The sequence below is a fragment of the Corvus kubaryi genome, unplaced genomic scaffold (assembly GCF_017639235.1).
Source record: "Corvus kubaryi isolate FWS band 111438036 unplaced genomic scaffold, C.kubaryi_AGA036_p1.0 65066, whole genome shotgun sequence".
In the NCBI taxonomy this organism is placed as follows: domain Eukaryota; kingdom Metazoa; phylum Chordata; class Aves; order Passeriformes; family Corvidae; genus Corvus; species Corvus kubaryi.
Genome location: NW_024581737.1, coordinates 72,080 through 91,075, shown reverse-complemented (window position 1 = coordinate 91,075; position 18,996 = coordinate 72,080). Strand labels below are relative to the sequence as shown.

The 18,996-nt window shown below is 54.8% G+C and overlaps 1 protein-coding gene across 1 annotated transcript; it reads left to right on the top strand.

Moving 5' to 3' along the window:
- Window positions 1-329: 329 nt before the first annotated feature.
- Window positions 330-8,344, top strand: LOC121672970 (5'(3')-deoxyribonucleotidase, mitochondrial-like). Its single transcript, XM_042045940.1, has 5 exons — window positions 330-1,100; window positions 4,444-4,544; window positions 4,867-4,927; window positions 5,258-5,372; window positions 5,538-8,344. The coding sequence occupies exons 1-5, from the start codon at window positions 837-839 to the stop codon at window positions 5,693-5,695; spliced, it is 699 nt and encodes a 232-aa protein (XP_041901874.1). The 5' UTR covers window positions 330-836; the 3' UTR covers window positions 5,696-8,344.
- Window positions 8,345-18,996: the final 10,652 nt, after the last annotated feature.

The window sequence follows — 18,996 nt, the reverse complement described above, 5'->3', positions numbered from 1 at the left end:
ACCCACCACCTTACGTGTGCCTCCAAATGTACCCACCACCCCTGCAGGCAGGGACGGGCATGGGGAGGGAGTGGGAGGGGGACTGGGCATCCCGAAGACTGAGGGCGAAGGAAACTGAGGCAGGGAGGGACGCAGGGGAAGAGCGGCGGGGCTGGGGCAGCCTTAAGGCGGCCGGGCGGCGCGGAGCCACCGCGCTGTCGCAGGGCGCTTGTGCCGCTTTAAGGCGGTGCCGGCGCTCCGGGCTCGGCAAGCACTGGGAAGAGGAACTGGGCTTTGCACTGCCGGGTCGGGGCGAGCTCCGCGCCGGGCGCCGGGCACCGGGCACCGGCCCCGCTGCCGCCGCTCCCCTCCCGCCGCCGCCGCCGCTCCACGCTCGCTGCCAGGGAGGGATGGGGCGGGGAGGGAGAGGACGCGCTGGGGGCCAGGACGGGCCTTTGCATTCCCCCCGCGCCCCCCGATATCCCCTCTGCTCCCCCTTGCACCCCTCCGCCGCTCCTTGCTCCTGCTGCAAAGGGATGCTCTTGACAGGGCTGCCCGCTGGCTTGGTGCGGGCTTGAAATAGCGGCCCCCCCCCTTTGCTTGGAGAGCCCCCCATCCCCTGCTCTGAGCCCCCTATCCCCTGCCTCAAGCCTCCCATCCCCTGCCTCAAGCCCCCATCCCCTTCCCTGAGCCCCTTTCTCTGAGCCCCCCATCCCCTTCTTCAAGCCCCCTATTCCTTTCCTCTAACTCCCATCTGCTTCCTCAAGCTCCCCACTCCCTTTCTCAAGCCTCTCCTCAACCCCTGCCCCAAAGCCCCTTCCCCGAGCCCCCATTCCCTGCCCCGAGCCCCCTCCACCATGATTTTGCTGAGCTGCTTCCTGCACCTGCGGCCCCGGCGCTGCGGCCCCTTGGCCGGGCTGGGCAGGGGGCTCGGCCCCACGGCGGGGTCCCGCAGGGCTCTGCGGGTGCTGGTGGACATGGACGGGGTGCTGGCCGACTTCGAGGGAGGCTTCCTCAAGAAATTCAGGGCCAGGTACCCCGACAAGCCCTACATTGCCCTGGAGGACCGGAGGGGCTTCTGGGTGTCGGAGCAGTACGGGCGCCTGGAACCCGAGCTGAGTGTGAGTTGTGCTTCCCCCGGCTCCGCGTGTGGGTTACTTGTGGCCAGAGCTTGGCCCTGAGGGACCCTCTGACCCCCAGGTTGTGGGTGCAGTGCTTGGGAGGGCTGTGGAGGCCACCACAGAGCTCCCGGCAAAACACAGGAACACAGGAAGGCTTCTAGCAGTGCCTTTTTTTCCCCAGAAATCTTTTTTCGTGCACATCTGTGTCTTTCGTGGAATCCCAGAATGGTTTGGGATGGAAGGGATCTTAAAGACCGCCTCGTTCCAACCCCCTGCCATGGGAGGGACATCTTCCACTAGACCAGGCTGATCAGATGGTCTAGTGGGCTTTTTCCCTGCATGTCTTGATAGAGACAGGTGCAAGGAAAGGGGGTATTTCAGAACATCTGTCTTAAAATACCCCAGATTGTATAGCTCGGGTTTTCTAGCTCTGATTTGGCCATGTGGATTGGTAGCATTCCTAAATGGATTATTTAGCTCCTCAAGAGCAATGTGAGGGGTGGGATGCAGCAGAGAAGTTCAGAGCCAGCCATGCAATTGACGCTTCATTCGAGGGCTTACTTAAAATTAAAACAACCCAAGCCCTCCCATGCCAGAATAATTATATTCAATTTGTAATTAAAGCTTAAAAGCAGAAGCTCTCTCTACATTGTAATTTATCATTCAGCAACAGGCTGACTGCTGCAGAGAGTTGGTTTCTGCCTCTACAAGTTTCCCATCCCAGTGGATATCTGTGGTCTCATCCATGGATTGCAGTTGCACTGGTTGAAACGTGTTATGGTAAACAAAAGTGTTCCTGTTGTTAGGAGTATGATGGTTACAGGGAAAGGAATGGGAATAAGGTCCAGGGCTCTCCCATGGGCAAAGTCCTAAAAAGGTTGATGAGCTGAAGGAATAAAGTGTCCTTTCTGGCTGGGAGCAGTGAAAGGGAAGTGCAGGATGTCATTCGTGCAGTAAAGCAGCTGTTCAAAGTTTGGCAGGGGTGACATGTGATAACAGTTTTTTTCTTTCTTGACTGTGACTACTTTGGATGTGTTAAATGAAGTGAGCTCATCTTGTGTCTGCTGTGATCATGTAAAACCACCAAAACCTTGGGCTGAACAAGTAGCAAAACTTGCACAGACCGACCTCACGGCAGCCCTGGTTTTCCCTGTGGTTTCAAAGCAGGGCTGAAGTGAGTAGGAGCTGCTCTATGGCTACAGACACATGGGCCATTCCAGTCTCTGATCAGAGAGCACCACTGACCTGCTGCAGGGACCAGAAAATAGGAGCCAAAGTGTCCAACGAGCTCCAGGTTCCAGCTCTGAATGGGAGAAAGCTCAGGAATGCACCAAGCACACAGACCTGGAAGGATGGGGAGCCCTGGACAGGCAGGGAAATTCCTTATGGGGATTGAGGGTCTGTCCTGGCACATGTTGGGATTCCCAGCCCAGGGGACTTTTCCATCTGCTGGGCAGCATGCTGGTCGTGGTGTCACAGGGAATTATTCTGGCTCTGGAAGTGGAGTGGGTCTTTCCTCAAGGTAAGCTTAGTTCTTCCCTTCTCAAGTCTGATTGCAAAATGCTTTTTGACATAATTGGAAGTGGGATAGCTGCGGAAGTGCTGCTGTAAGAAAACACTTCAGTGCAGTTTGAAGTGCTCTGCTGCATCACCCTGCATTTCTCAGGTGTCTCTTGTGCAACTACAGACAATATCTTATAAATAGAACATCGCTGCTCCCCAGTCTGAGGCAGAGCAACTGGAGTTTGAATGTTTGCATGGCTCCCTGGCATGCTTTTTGGCTGGTTGTTCTTGCCATGGAGCCTGGAGGCATTTCTGCTCTGAGCCAAACTAGTGCGTTCAGTTTTGGACAGGTGTGAAGAAGGCTTTTCTTCCCTCCTCTGAACCACTGATGTCTTCTGCTGCTCGGGCAGAAGGGAAGAATGCAACATTCTCTCCTTTTAAATTGAGTGTCTGGTCTCATGTTAACTGTGATTTTTTTGAGAAATACAGGGTTTGATTCTGGCATGTCATGTTAAAAGCTCAGTGCCCAAATTTGTAATGGGTGATGCATTCACCTCCCTGAGGGCAGGTGAGGTGTGCAGACAACATCCTGCATGAAGCAGGGTGTGACTCCCCACGTGGACCTGTGTTTTCCCTGCGGTGCTGCTGCCCTGGGCTCTGGAGTTCCCAGTAAAGGCCCAGTTGCTCACTGTTGCCAACTGCTGTTGTTTTCCCCCAGTAGAGGTGTAAAGGCAAAATGTGTTGGTTGCCCATTAGATTCCTGCTCATCGGGCAGCAGGGAGCGGCCAGCTGCTGCTGTGTCCAACCAGCCTATTTATTGCTATAAGCTGTTCTCACACACATACGTATTTATATATACAATACAAGAAGGCTGGGATGGGCCTAAAGTCCCTTTTGTTCTTATTCCCCTTATCTCAAATTTAGAAACAGAGATGCTCAAAAATGAAAATCAATCCTTCAGGGCTGAGCTTCCTTCAAAACTCTTCCTGGCTGCATCTGCAGCTCCTCAGCTGCATCACAGCACTGGGGCTGGGTTGCTTCTGTTTCTTCCCGGCTCTCCTCCCTGAGGACACAGTGTTTGTGCAAAATAATTGCTTTCCTTGGCACCTGACAAGCTGTTAACGTGTTTGAGGCAGTGCAGGGGCTGCTGTTCCTTAGAGCTGTGCTGAACCCATTGCAGGCAGCCCCTGGACTCTGCCCTCACCCCAAGGTTTTGCTCTCTGGTCTCCTCTCTGTTCTCCCTGTGCCATAACAGTGCACCCAGGCTGCTGTCCTAGATGTTGTGCTTCAAATCCTTGCCTGGAGATGCTCTATTTGCCTGCTAGACCTTGTCCAGGCTTCCCTGAGGGAGAGCCTCTGCATTCATCCTGACATGTGGTTCATCCTGTAATGTACTTTCTCCTGGGAGAGTAGCCTGGCTGCTATTTTAAGTGATCTCATGGAGACAAATAGGCCAGACAGCATCTGTGCCTGAACAGCATCATGGTACAGCAGGGCTACCACACCATGGATCCGTCCCTCTGGATGGGTTTGGTTTGGATCTGGATAATCTCTGGTGTTTGGCCTTACAGGAACGTGCTGCTCCCTTTGTGTCTGGGGCTGCAGGGGCAAACCAAGCCTGTTCCAGAGCATTTCCAATCTGAATTGTTTGGGATGGGTGCAAGTTGGCATGTGGGGAGCAGATGCACCCACAGAGGCAAAGGGGGTGAGCAAGAGGGGACTGGAGCTGGTGCTCCCGCTGTTCTCCGTGTCCCGTCCTCTGTCCTAGCAAAGGGTGAGGAGGATGCACATGCAGGAAGAATAGCAAGAAGTGCAGTAACTGGTCTCTTTCCCCTCACAGGAGAAAGCCATCAGCATCTGGGAATCCAAGAACTTCTTCATCGAGCTGGACCCTCTCCCTGGGGCTGTGGAAGCTGTGAAGCAAATGGCAAATTTGGCAGAGTGAGTAGGAACCTGCCCATGGTGTGTGGGTGTGGACACTGGTTCCCCATGGCCATTCAGGCCATCAGGCAAGGGAGGGGAGAAAGGGCTTTGACTCCTGGAGCAGTCACCTAGAACATCAGCCATGTGCAGCCCCTTCCTTTCAGCTCTCTGCTCCCAGCAGAGGTTGTGAAAAGGGGAACACAATTGTGCTGTGGGATTCTGTGAGATGGGGGATTAATGTCTTAAATCTGTTTGATCTGTGTGTGGTGGGAGGTTGGCTTTGGGCTGCTGCCTGCTCTGGCCCAGAATGACACTCTGCCCGTCTTTCTCCTCGTGGCAGCACTGACGTGTTCATCTGCACTAGCCCCATCAAGAAGTACCGGTACTGCCCTTACGAAAAGGTGAGCAGGCCCAAATCTCAGCTCCCCCTCCTATCCACACTGCCCAGTGAAAGGTGTCTGATTCCTCCATGCCTCTGGCTGTAAAATTTCCCTCTTCCATCCATTTGCATGAATTGAGGCTCTTGGTCTTAGTCTTTCATCATGACATCAAAAGCTGCTTGGGTTTAAAAGAACTTTTGCTCCAGCAGCATCCAAATCCATCCCACTAATGAACTTATTAAGAGAGATATCTTCCCTTTGTGGGGGCCAGGGCTGCTTCCACTCCACCAAGCACCCCCTGCCCCATCCATCAGCCTTCCCTGAGCTCACCAGCCATCTCTTGCCTTCCAGTATGCCTGGGTGGAGAAGCACTTTGGCCCTGAGTTTCTTGAGCAGATTGTTTTGACACGAGATAAGACAGTGGTTTCTGCTGACCTGCTTATAGATGACAGACCTGATATAACAGGTAAGAGGTGAGGGGTGCAGGAGTGACTGGAGGCAGCCAGGGATGGGTGTTGGTCTTTCCATGCTGTTGCAGTTTTGTAACTTCGGGCTCTTCATGTTGGAGTAGAATCATCTTCAGTGTTTCGTAGAGTTGTCCAGAGCACTGACCTCTCTCCTTCCTTTGCAGGGGCCGAGCAGAACCCCACTTGGGAGCACGTGCTCTTCACTGCCTGCCACAACAAACACCTGCAGCTGAAGCCCCCCAGCCGCCGGCTGCACTCCTGGGCCGACGACTGGAAGGCCATTCTGGACAGCAAACGCCTCCTGCCTGGCCACGCCACCTAAACACTGGCCACTACGGCCACCTGGGGCTGCAGCCACCTGCCTGTGTTCCTGTGGAGTCCTGCTGAAAGCCAGAACCACTGATGGACAGGCAGACAGACGCTGTCCCTGCTGCAGAGAGGAAGAGGAGGGTGAGCTGAAGTGCCACAGTCACCTGGACTTGAAAAAAAGACCCCAGCCCAGCCGTGCCACAAGGGACCAAGAGCAGGATTGTGCCTGTGGACCTGACAGCCTGGGTGGGGAGCATTTCCCACTGGCTCCTGGGTCTCTGTGCTGCATCTGCACCCCCCATGAGCCCAGCCTGGTGCTTCTGATGGACAAGGTCACCCTCAGCGTGTCACTGCCCTTGCCTGGTGCACTGCGTGGCACAGACCAGCTCTCCATCCTCCCCTCTGCGTTATGGTCAGGGATCATGCGTGGGGTTTGTTTAGTCCTTGCAGGGTTTCATCCCAGGGGGCTGCCTCGGGAGGTCTTTCTGCCTGGCAGTGCCTGGATCTGGGGAGAGGGGTGGCTGGGAGGGCAGGGAGAGCAGGCAGATGCTGTCCAGGCTCCCTGCACTGGGGTTGTGGTGGTGGAGGATTGTCACAAGCACATCCATGGATGCTGTTTGCAGTTCTCACACTCTGCAGGGGAAGATGTTGGAGGGATGTTCTGTTAAAGGCTGGGGAGCTGTGCTGGTTTCAGCCAGGGTAGAGTTAATTTTCTTCACAGAAAATATAGCCCCATACAAGCCACTGTGAACAAAATTAACTCTGCCCTGGTCGAAACCAGCACAGGAGCCCATGAGAGGTGCCCACGAGCTGTATCACAGCGTCAGTTTGTTCTGCAGCTCCACCACAGTCCCAGTGCTGGATGTCTGGGGACAGAGCATGCTGCCAGCCCCACTCCCCTGGTTCTGGGCTGCTGCAGAGAGGTGTTCAGTGCCTGGCTGGTGCAAAGGGCTCACAGCACACGCAGCTGTACCAGCCACCTCTGCCAGGGGACAGTGCCGGCGCTGCTGAGCTCTGGGAGCAGCCAGCGCTGCTGGGAAGCTTCAGCTGGCCACCAAAAAGGGAGGGTTTGGACCAAGGGGCAGCTCCAGGAGGGATGCTTTTGGCATAGCTGTGCCCACAGCCTCTTCCTCTCTTGTTTGTCTCATCCCTGCTTTGCCGAGCCCGCACCAGTCCAGTCTTGAACTTCAGCAACCTGTCTGGCACGAGAAAGCAGCTGCTGCTGCTGCTGGTTCTCCACCCGGCCTCAGAGAGATATCCCAGCTGATGGGAAAGCCAGCAGCTGGCTGGTATCCCCTCCCTTCCTGTGGCACTGCCGCAGGGCAGCCACAGCCCGGCTGTCCCGAGTGGGAGCTGGTGCTGGCCCACGCCAGGCAAAGCCCCAGGGATGATCCGGGTGCATCACTGCTGACACCACAGAGGCCATTGGCCCCTGCTGCTGTGTGTCCCCACGCTGTCCAGGATCCCACTGCCCTCCTGGCCCAAGGACTTGCTGGTTGCAGGAGTAAAATTCCCCACCTGGACACATAACCCTACAGGCAGAGGAAGTAGCCAGGGCTTGGCTGGGCTTTGCCACCCTGTGCTCCTTGCTCACACCTTTGGTTTGTCTCTCCCCTCTCCTGTGGGCCTCTGTGAGCAAAAGTACATGAACTTAAAGCTACATAACCAACAAATAACCTAATTCAGCAGTGGCAGCCAGACCCCTCCCGTATGCAGGACCTGGAGGGGTTCTGGAGTTGGTGCTTTGGAACCTGTGCCTTCCCTGGGTGCTGCAGGGCCAGGGATGGGGCCTGTGTCGATGTGGGGCTTGCCCTGTTTTTTGGGATGGGGGGAGCGTAAAAGCTGGCATGGTTGGCCCAGGGCAGTGGGACTTACATACCACAATCATCTTTTTTTGTTTCTTTTTTTCATTTTTCTTTCCTGTTTAAACCACTGTGTGCTTCTGTGGGTGGTGGGTTTGGTTTGGGGGGGGTCTGTTTGGGATGTGCAGCTGCCTGAGGTGCAGGCTTCTGGCCAAGAGCTGTCTCAGCTGGAGGGTTTGCAAGCTGGGAACTGGGACAGCACAGGAGCACCATGAGCAGCAGCTGCTGAACATCAGGAACCCCTTGGCTCCACCAGACCCCCCCTGCCTGTTGGCCCCTGTGTGCAGCTGGGGTGACTTCATGAGGTCCCTGCTGGTATTTTCCCAATGGTACCATGTAAATACGAGCTGCCTGAGCTCCCCAGAGTCTTCTCCCTGCTCATTGAGCCAAAACAAGCTGGCACATCGCTCCAGCAGCTGCCCAAACCTGTCATCTTCCCCTGAAGCTGGGGCAGACCCGAGGGATGTGGCTCTCTGGGGCCAGCAGGTCTTTTCCTCGTGGTGAGATGTGATGCCAGAGAAACCACGTGTGTGCACACCAAATATACTTGAAAGCAGAGCTGGAGTTTCTCATGCCTGAGGCTCCAACTCGATGCACAGAGATCCTGAGCTGGTAGCTGGACTGTTTGCTCCCACGCTTGGGACTGGGAGGTGACTCCATCGTCGACGGATTGGCCTATTCATTGTTCAAGCCTGTCTGTGTCCAGCTGAGATACACAGAGCTTTTATTTTTGAATGTACATCTATAAACTCGAGGCAAATGAGGAGCACTGCAATAAACACTGGGTTGTTTGGCATCCAGCTGCCTAGAAATGGAGTTTGGGGTTTGCAGTTTCCCAGCTGTCGCTCTGTGTGGGGATAGGGGGTTCACCTCCAGGTTTGGGAATGTCCTCTTGTCCAGAAAACCTGGAACCAGCCCTGCTGCCCTGGCAGTGCCATCACGCTGTTAGACACAGTCCCTGTGGGCAGAAATAAAGCCAAGGGGTGGTTTGGGGTAGAGTTCATCTTCCTAAAGATCTTTTATAATAAATAAAGCTGTGAAGTGTGTGTCCTGTTGGGCCACAGAGCAGAAGCTATAAAAGGGGCTGGGACTGTCACTGCCTGGCTCTCTCCGGGATTTTATGCCTTATCCATCACTGCTGGCTGCTCCACATCCACACACCCAGCCTGTGAGGTGTCTGTGGACTCCCCTGCTTGCTGTGGGGCTGTGCCATGAGAATCCTTGTGCATGACCAGAAACTGCATGCTGTGAGCAATGCCATAGCCCAGCTGGACACACAGGACCAGAGGCAGGGAAGAAGGACTGTGGGACCATCCCAGGAGGGCTGGGAAAATCAGAATCAAAGGACAGAAGCGGATCGTGTGCTCCTTGCACTGGTGTGACTCCAGGACATGACACAAGGTGTTACCAGAATCACATCTGTGAGCTGGAGATGCAGTTCTGCTGGAGCTGGGACACCAAAGGCCTCCTGGCCAGCATGGGGTCAAGGTGATTCAGCTGCCTGCTCAAACAGCATGGCCTGAACTGGGTGTACATCTCCCCAGGATGCTCCTGCGAGGCCCACAAAGCTGTCCCAGGGCTGGTTTGAGCAACAGGCACCTCTCTGACCTTCCTGCTGCTTTTTGGGGCTTCTGGGCAGCAAGTGCTGGGCCACAGCTCCTTCTCCATCCCCACTGCCCTCGCCCTGCACTGGAAGTCCCAGCTCCCCAGAGGAGACACCATCCTTCCCTGGCCCAGGGATGGAGGCAGAGGGTTTGACATCAGCTCTGCCCTGAGCTGGGGCTGTTGGATGGTGGCACTGGGACCAGGGGCACGTGTTTGCAGTAGAAGATGGAACAAGTGGGAGGGACTGCATCCTGATGGAGCATGATGAACTCCTGGTCTGCAGCTGTGTCTGTTCTTCCACGCTCTCCTACATGGCTTTTTTCCCTTGAAAAGCCTCAGGTTGCAGATTATCACATTTATTCCAGGTGATAAGCAGTTTCCAAAGCAGGCAGAGGCAGAGAGGAGGGGTAAGGAGGTGGCAGTGCCCCGGCCCTGGCCCTGAGCACAGGGCAGTGCTCCAGGCCTGTGCAAGTGGGAGCCTTTGCACCCTTGCCAGGGGCAGGAGCTGCTGGACAAAGGTGCAAACACCCATCCCCCTCAGGGGATTCCCATCTGAGAGCATCCCACTTCTCCAGAGTCCAAGCTGGACCAAGGTAGCAGGCCCTAGCAGGGCGGGAGCAAGTGGTGCTCACCCCTGGATCCCTGGAAGCAGTTGCCACGCGGGTGCTCATTAGCTCGTTCTCATGTTGGCCACTGCCCAAATAACTCCGAGCAGTGTGAAATCCCAGCGGAGAGGGGGAACCAGGAATGCAGGGGCCAACCAGGGCCAGCCCTGACGCAAGGGCAGCGGGTGGTGTGGGACAAAGCCAGGGCAGGGGACGGGGCGGGGGAAGGATGAGTCACCCAAATACGCAGGACGGGAAGGAGCGGAGGAAGGGATGGACCAGCTGGAGGCAGCTGGATGGGGCTTTGCTCCTGCCACCGTGCCCCGTTTCAGGAGAGGAGCAGGATGGTGCCCCAGGGTCACTGCTGGGGCCAGGCTTCGGAGCCCGGTGGTGCCAACGCAGCGTGGGCAGGACATCCATGTGGATGGAAGAGGAATATCCACTAGAGGGGACTGTGTGATCGCGTGTGGGAGCGCGCTGCTGCCAGCCTGCGCTCAGCACGGTGTGCCAGCCCTCCTTCCAGCCCCTCAGCCCTCCCGGTTATCCCAGCCCAGGCTCCAATGCCCTCTGCATCCCTCCCGCTGGGAACTGCAGCCCGGAGGCACAGCTTACCGGGACCAGCCGGACCACCTGGGGGTACCGAGGGGCAGCCGCAGCTGCAGGTGCCAGGAAAATCCCAGAATCATAGAATGGTTTGGGCTGGAAGGGATCTTAAAGATCATCTCATTGCAACCCCCTGCCATGGGCAGGGACACCTTGCACTAGACCAGGTTGCTCCAAGCCCTGTCCAACCTGGCCTTGGACACTTCCAGAGATGAGGAAATGAGCTGGGCTGGCCCCCACCAGGTGCTGAGCCCCCTCCCAGCCACTTGTTCTCTCTCCAGCTGGATGGGGCAGAGAATGGGATGGGCAAAAACATGAATGATTTGTGGGTTAGAAGATGAACTAGGCATCTATAGGGTCCATATAGAAAATATCCCTGGAAAAATCTCAGGCTGAAGACTTCTGACAGCCCAGGGCATCCCCTGTCCCCCTCCATGCCTCCCTGCTTGGCTGTGCCCCTGCTTCCCCATGGGACCCCACAGCCCTCCCAGGACTGAGATTGCTCAACCTGCCCCTGAAAGCCTGAAATCCCCCAAGGAGCTGGGACATGACTTTGCTTTTTCCTTTTGCTCACTCTGAAGCCGGAGCCCATTTTGGGGAGTAGAGTGGGGGCACAGCTGCTGGTGGGGAGGACAGAGGAACTGGGGTGGTTCCTGGTGGGTATTGCTTGCCCTTCCCTTCTCCTCCAGCACCACAATAGTGTTTCCCTCCTGGTTGGATTAATGGGATTTGCTTCTCAATTTGTGCACAGGGACTTGAGTAATGCACTCCCCAGAGAGGAATCAACTTCCCTTGCCCCAGCAGTGCTGGGGAGGCCAGACCAGAGCCCACATGATAGGCTGCACTGGCTTTCTCCTGTCCTTCAGGGCTCCACACACATTAAGCCCGTCCTCCTGGCAAAAATCTTGCAAAATGTTTATTTGTGACTATGTTAACAAACATGTTTGGGGAACATGTTGTATTCAGACGTGAGCATGCCACCTTCTCCCTCCCTCCTTGGGGCCAGGACTGTGGGCAGTGAGGGGCCAGGGCTCACAGCTGCCAAAATCCAGCTGATGCTGCACTCAGAGCACCGCCGGGACCAGCAACCCCGAGCACGAGGCCACTTCGCCTGCTGTTTCCACCAACCACCAAACGTGCCAGCAACATCCCACCAGTGCCTTTTTCCTGGAGGTTCCCAGCTCATGGCTTTTTCCTGGAGATCCCCAGCTCTTGGATGCAGCTGCAGGAAGGGTCTGACCACGACCTCATAGAACCCTGGTGTCCTGCAGCCAGAGGGACATGGACACAAGGGCTCCAGGGATCCTGTCCAGCTCTGTAAACACCCGTCATAGGGGAGGGCACTGGTGTCAGGCCACACCATGGGCAGAGACCAGTGGAGCTGAGCTTGCACACCCCACAACCACCCTCAGCAGGTCTGAGCCCATCCCCATCCCTCACCTGCCCAGTCCTCCTGGGCTGGAGGGTGCCAGCAGTGATCCTGGTGCTGCTCCTCTCCCAGAACAGACCCACCCTATATATTATTTTAAACTCTAACTTGCCAGATTTGGGGTGAACTTGCCTTGGCTGTGTCTGGGTCTTATACCCCATGCCCCAGAATCTGCATTCAGCATCTCCAGGTAACCAGGGCTGGAGCTGGGTCTGTTTTCCTGAGATCCAGGGGAGGGAGATGAACAGCAGTTACTGAAGGGCTGTAGTTCACGTACTGGGTGAGAGCTCTTGAGGGTCTATGAAGATGTAACCAAGCCTGTGAGCCTTGTGTGCCCATGGCATTTTTCCTTTGTGCCATCCCAATGGGAGCCCCAGCTGGGCAGCACCTGTGCTGCCTTCACATCTGTCTGGTGAGTCACCCAACAGCTCCTGGGGATGGCTTCAAAACACCAGAGGGCTCAGGGAAACTCCCAAAAGTGCTGGGAGGTGCACTAGAAGCAGCTATGGAGGCTGGGAGTTGGCTTCTGTTTAGTAAAAGTCAGGCAAGAGGGCTCCATTGTGAGTGCCAGGGGACGTGTGAGGACGAGGAGCAGCTCCTGCTGCACGGGTTGAGCCCTTCCCGGGAAAAGGGATGGGAAAGGCAGGGAGCTGCTGCACTTGGTGCTGCAAAGAGCCTGCACACAGCACTGCTGCCACCCAGGCAAGGCTCAGTGCTGTCACCAGCTGGAACTGGGTGGTCTTTAAAGTTCCAACCCAGACCATTTTGTGATATCACTGCTGAAGGCACCATCCAGGAGTGGGCAGCAGATGGTCACAGCTCTCCATCTCAGTGGGATTGGGATCCCTGGTGCCTGTGTTACCCTTTCTGTGCCCACCTGCATGAGGCTTTTGGCCAGGTGCCAGCTGGGAACCCCCTGGCTCAATGCCCCTGCCCTGCTTCCTTCCCCTCCCAGTCACAGCCGTGCCAGGTAATGACTCCATGAGCCCTGAGGAACCATCTCTGAAGCTTTCCAAGTGTTACCACCCCTCCCATTGCAGGCATCTCCTTTGCTCTCAGTCCCAGACCCTCGGGCTCCCACAGCCTCTGGAAAAGCAAACTCATGCCTCGGGTGCCTGTTTTATAACAGATTTTCCTTTCCCAGTCTAGCAGAGCACTCTCACAGCTGTGCTTCCTGCTCATTCATCTTGTGCACATCCTTTTTATCCCAGAGAAAGTGCTCCTGAGTGGCTGCTGGGGACAGGCACTGGTGCCAGTGGCAGCCTCAGCTGCCCAGCCAGATCCCCTCAGTGCATCTTGGAGCACAGGGGATGTGTTTTGGGACTGATTCCCTGCACTGAGGCCAGTTTATTCTCTGCAGGACATACCAGTCTGCAGGGAAACATGTCTGACTGTAAACATCACTGGCATCTCCTCACTCCAAAATTGATCTCTGGGTTACCCACGAACCTTCCAATTATGAAAATGGAGGCACAGAACATGTTCTAGTTCCTTCCCATACAGTGGGGTTGGGGCTGCCCACACCCATGGGAGACCAGAAAACAGGGTGTCCCACCCTGCCTGGCATGGGCAGAGCCCAGCTTTTTGATGGGAATTCATAAAAAGAGACCACAAAGAGCCCACAAAAAAGGGCAAAGCTTCATTTCTACTCCTCCTGGTATGGCCACAGGGCAGAGACCCCGATGCACGGGGCTTTTGCCACAGTCTTTTTTAGCAAAAAGGGTTTCAGAAATGCCCAGACCATTAGGACTGTGTGTTCCCAAGAAGCCATAAACCCTCCTGCATCTGTCCCCCAAATTTGCAGCACTGCAGCCCCAGCCATGACCCAGAACCCACCCAGCCCTAGGGACCCCCCTGTTTTCCACCCTGCCCCGCTTTGCAGTGTGCCTGTGGAACATATCAAACGTGCCTGGAGGAGTGTTTCTGGCCCTGCACCTGCTTTCATCACGCAGCATTGTTTCCCCAAAGCCCAGGAGAACAGCAGCAGCTCCACACAGTCTGACTGCTGTCAGACCCAGCCGGCTCTGTCCTGCTCCAAGGTGGTTGTTTCATCCCAAACTAGCTAATTCTTGCTGCTTTTTTCTCTCTTGTGTTTGAAGGAGGGAGGGGAGAACAAAACAGCCCTTGGGGTGAAGTTACCTTCTTAATTAACAAGGCTGAGAGCTTTGCAGAGATTGTGCAGAGGGAGAGAAAAATAAGGAAAACTGGGCAAAACCGGAAAGGATTGGGTTCAGTTGTCAGACCAATTAACCTAGATCCACACTCTCCCCCTGGATGAATTGCTCGTTACGACGTAATTGCTCGGGCCCAGCTTCTGATTGAGAGAAATTAAAATCAGGCACTTAACAAGGCAACCTGGTGTGGAGACGGAATGCAGGAGCTGCCTGGGGATGCCATCCACAAGACAAAACTGAGAGAGAGCCCAAGCTTAGAGGATCTTGCTGAAATCAGCATTATCTGCACCATTTGCACCATCCTGGACTTCAAAACATGGCTGGGCTGGGGGCTAATTTGAAAAGGCCCTGGGAGATGGTGAGAAGAGGAAGGCCCTGATCTAGCCAAGCATTTCAGCATCTGCAAATTTGAGATGTAGCTGCAGGTCCAGCTCAGCTCAGTGCAGGATTTAAATGAAATACGAGGTGTGCTCAGTCAGGGACAAAGTGATCCAGGAGCTCTTTTGTCTAAAGAAAAAATAAAGTTCTTTGCAAACCCTTCTTGGCTCTGTGTTAGAACCCATCTGCCCTGAGAAGAGGGAAAATTCCACCATTATAGACTTTCGAATCTATACCTAGTGAAAAAAGCCACTAATCCTAATAAATCAGCCTAGGAAAACCAGCCTGTGCTGGAGCTGAGCACGTTCTTCCATGTGTAGGGCTGATGAGTTCACGTGCAGTGGGAAATTCAGACGCAGTGTTTGGGAAGGGACCGTGGTTTCAATATTAGCTTAAGAGTAGGCAAACATGTTTTCCTGCTACTGAAGGAGAAGGGGATCTCCTTGTGGAAGTGTTGGCCTTTCCCATCCCCTGTGGTTCCATCTGCCTCTTTTCCTGCCTAGGCATTATCCGTGGAGCAAGGGAGGGCTGCAGAAAGCCCCAGGCATGGCTGCACCCCCAGCACCGCTGCGCTGCTGTGCTGAGGCATGATCACAGCTCTGCTTCCAGCTGCTCGCCCTCCCAGCTCACCCTCCTGCAGTATCTGCTGTTCCCCCATTCTGGGGGGGATTTTTGGGGTGCTGCTCCTGTGTCTGGCTCATACTGGGGTTCAACTTCCAGCCCCATGGCCAAGCCCCGAGTGCTGACCCCCATTCTTGGCCAAACCGCACTGCAGTATGTGCTTGCTGTGCAATACAGAACAGTATCCTTAAAGAGAAAAAGCCCTGGGTACCCTAATTGCAGCAGTTTTAGCTTATCCTGGTGTCCAGTGCCTCATGGTGTCTCAGTCTCAGCCACACATGTCCCTGGAGCCAGCAGAGCCACCCCAAAGGGCTGAACCCCAGTTATAGCTTATCCCATCTGACTCATCCCAGTCATTCTTGACATCTGCTTTAATTTTTATGAATGAGCCAGCTGTCCCAACAGGTCATAAAACTGCCACAGGTAGAGCAGCAGAGGATGAGAATAGCCCAAACTAGCTCTATATCTCCAACTGGAAAACCCCAAAGACTCCAGCAACACGTGTCTAAAGGAAAACCAGCGGTGCTCTGGCTACACCACGTGTATGTATTGACATAGAAAACAGCCACGGTGTGTTTTCCAGCTCCAGGCTCAGCCCACAGCCACCAACACCCTTCAAACATCCCATGGTGGGATCCAGGAGAGTCTGAAGGGCCCATCCACTCTCAGGCGGTTTCATCTGAGGCTGAAATGGGCTCAGGATTTTCCTGTGAAGGCCCCGGGATTAAATTAAAGAGGATTTAAGCAGATGGTCGGTTCTCTCCTCATCGTAGTTGGCAAAATGGGAACCATATCGCTGAATTGTCTGCCTGCACTAATTAATGTTTGTACAGTGCTCTGCGCTGCAAACCACTGCTGATGTGCTAACTGCTATCATTAGTATTATTACTAAGCTGTTTATGCCTGTTCCAGTGCTTTCTCTCCTCATCCCCAAGGGCTTTGCCTCTTTCCTGTGCAGATGTATGGGAAGAGGAATCAGCCCTCTCAGGCTCTGGCTGGCTCTACCCCAGACTGAGATCCCTGGTTTTCAGGCAAAACCCTCTGGCTGTGCTCACAGCACCGGCTCCATGGTGAGGGCAGGAGCAGCCAGGGACCAGGAGGTTCTGCCCAGAGATGGGGTTTAGTGTCATCCTGCCCAGCCCTGGCTGAGGTGATTGTCTCAGTGCCCCTCCTGATTGCAAAATGGATGGGATGTTGCTTCCCTGCCTCCTTCGTGCCCCTGCAGGGAAAAGCTTTTTTGTGCTCTTAGGGGCTCTTTGCATCCTTCTCTGTCACTGCATGGCAAAGGGTTTTGTAGGGGAAGGGAGGGATCACTCATCCTTCCTAATGACCTGAGAGGAGACTGAGGAGCAGAGAAGCTCAGTGATGGATGAGCTCAGCCATGCTCCACGACAGGCGCTTGTCCCTGTGCAGTAACTGAGCAGTGACGTCTGCTGCCACAGACTGGGCAGAAGGGACACTGCATTCCCTACAAATAACCATCCTGCAAGACACTGTTCTGCACAGCTGAAGGATGGCTTCTCCCTTTCGTGCCCAGTGAAGCTTTTAGCAGAGAAGCAAATCACCAGAAATCATGGATGCTGCCTCTGGAAAGCAGTGAAAGGGCAACCATCTGCTCATGGGTGCACGGAGCAGCAAACACTCCCCACAGACACACTGAAACCTCAGAGCTCAAAATCATGGAATCATGGAATGGCCTGGGTTGGAAGGGACCTTAAAGGTCATGGAGTTCCAATCCCCTGCCATGGCAGGGGCACCTTGCACTAGACCAGGATGCTCCAAGCCCTGTTCAACCTGGCCTTGGACACTCCCAGGGATGGGGCAGCCACAGCTGCTCTGGGCTGTTCCAGTTCCAGTCCCTCACCACCCCAGGCACAGATCTTTGACCTGATCAATGTTTCCAAGACCCTGCTTTGAAATCCTTTGCTCAATTAACCTGACCAGGCAGAACATTCCTGTCCATCCCCACTGGCATCTTCCAGATACCGGAGAGTTTTTTGTGACTTGGTCAGGAAAGAAACTGCCCAAAACAAGAAACTGGGGGAGTCCCTGAGAGGAACCAAATGAAATACAGGATGCAGGGAGCCAAGTATCCAAAATGCTACAAGGCAGGCAGCATTCCCAGCCTTGCTCCCTCAGGGTGAGGAAGGCACCCTCACTGCCCAAACAGTGAGACAACTTGACCCAGGACTGATGCGATGCTTCCAACGGGAAGTTTAGGGTGTGAATCATCCTTCAATTTCCCCCATGGCAAATGCATGAGATGGAACGAGACTCAGAAAACTGGATGTGGGATTCAGGCAGAGCAGACAGCTCCTGGAGCGGGAACAGGGATCACTCCAGCCAGGACTGGCCCCCCTCTTGCCCTGGGCCAGGCTGCATTTGCTTTGCGGAGGTTGTTTAGCCCAAACAAAGAATCACAGAGAAAAACAGCTCCGGCAAGCAGGCGATCAACATTTTCTGTGTGGTTTGAATTATCCATGACTTTTGACCCAAGATTAAATCTAGTGTGTAACTGGTGGTTATATATTGAGTCATATGAGCAGCCTAATCGCAGAAACCCCATGTTCTCCAAACAGCCTGAGCCCTGTCGGGGCCAACTGTGAGCCGCTCACGTTTCCCAGCCAAAGCACCCTGCAGCTTTTGCATCATCCTTTTAATTCAACACTCACAAAGCATTTTTTTCATCTCACCGGTATCTCAAGCCCAGAACAAAACAAACCCTGTGATGCCATGAGCGGCCAGCCCAAGGAAGCCAGATTTCCCAGGAAGTTTGGCCTCCGGGTGGCTGCTCCGGTGTCTGGTAGAGGGCTGGGCTCACGCTGCAGCATTTTTCTCAGCAGGAGTTTTCTCTCCTCTGTATCCTCCATCAGCAGTTCTCCTGATGTGCATAGAAATTGCCTTTTGACTTCTACCTCTAGTGTAATTTGGGTGAAAATGAGCACAGGAGTTGGAAAGTGTTAGTGGGGGGTACGTGGCACGAAAAAGGGCTCTCCTGGGGTGCGGTGCCGGCTTTGATACCCACTGTGAATGCAGCAGGGCTTGGCACAGCATGGCCCTGGCTCTCCCCAAACTAATTTTTAGCTGTTTGCACCTACCTTCCCTCTCCTTAGGGCTGTGGGAGGCTGAACTGCTTCACCTCTCCCAGAGAGCCTGGCTAAGAGCCGTGAAAGGCTGCTATCAGCCACGGGGATCGGGTATTACTCCTGCCAGTACAGCCCTGCAGGCTCACAGGGTATTTCCCAGAACTGGTGGCCGGGACGGGGCTGGCACAGCCCATGTGTGCTGGAACTCTTTGCCATTCCTCTGCTCGGTCAGGCTGGGCAGCAAGGCCATCCTGGGGACCTGAGGAGGACCCAAAATAGGGATGATACAGGATCTGCCCAAACTCTGGTGAGTGGGAAGTGTGTTGGAAGACGTTTGCATTGCGCAGGGAGTTCCCGTGAGCTCACACACACGGGGTTGGCAGTGGGGACCTTGCAGGAACAGGGCAGTGAGGGATGCATGGGAGCCATAGAGGGAGCAGGGTGAGGGTCTCACAGCCTCAGATCCATGCTCAGGGCTGGGGGAGAGACACCCAGCTTTTTACAGCAAGGATAAACTAAGGATAAATCCTCTCTGTCCTCCTACAATAACTCACTGGCTGGTGGAAACCCAGATGGAAGAGCATGACCTCAGCACAGGCTGGTTGTCAGTCTGCTATGGAGCTGCTCAAGAGGCATTTCATCACCAAAGGCTCTTTGTCTGGAAGGCCAGCCACTGTCTCAAACTGTCCCAGGAGGCATGCTGGTGATGCTGTCCCAGGTTTAGAAGGGAGACAACTCCATCCTGACAGCCCCAGAACCCACCTGGAGTCCCACGAGGAAAGGGATCCCCACCAGTCCTCCAGGCAGCGCTGGCTTTGGTGTGACCCCACATGTCCCAGCACTTCAGTGTCACTCAGCTCATGGCAAACCCCAAATTTGCACACCTGATCCCACTGCTGGGACCTCTCCAAGTCCCTTCATGTTGATCCCATCCCCCAGGAGAATGCCCAG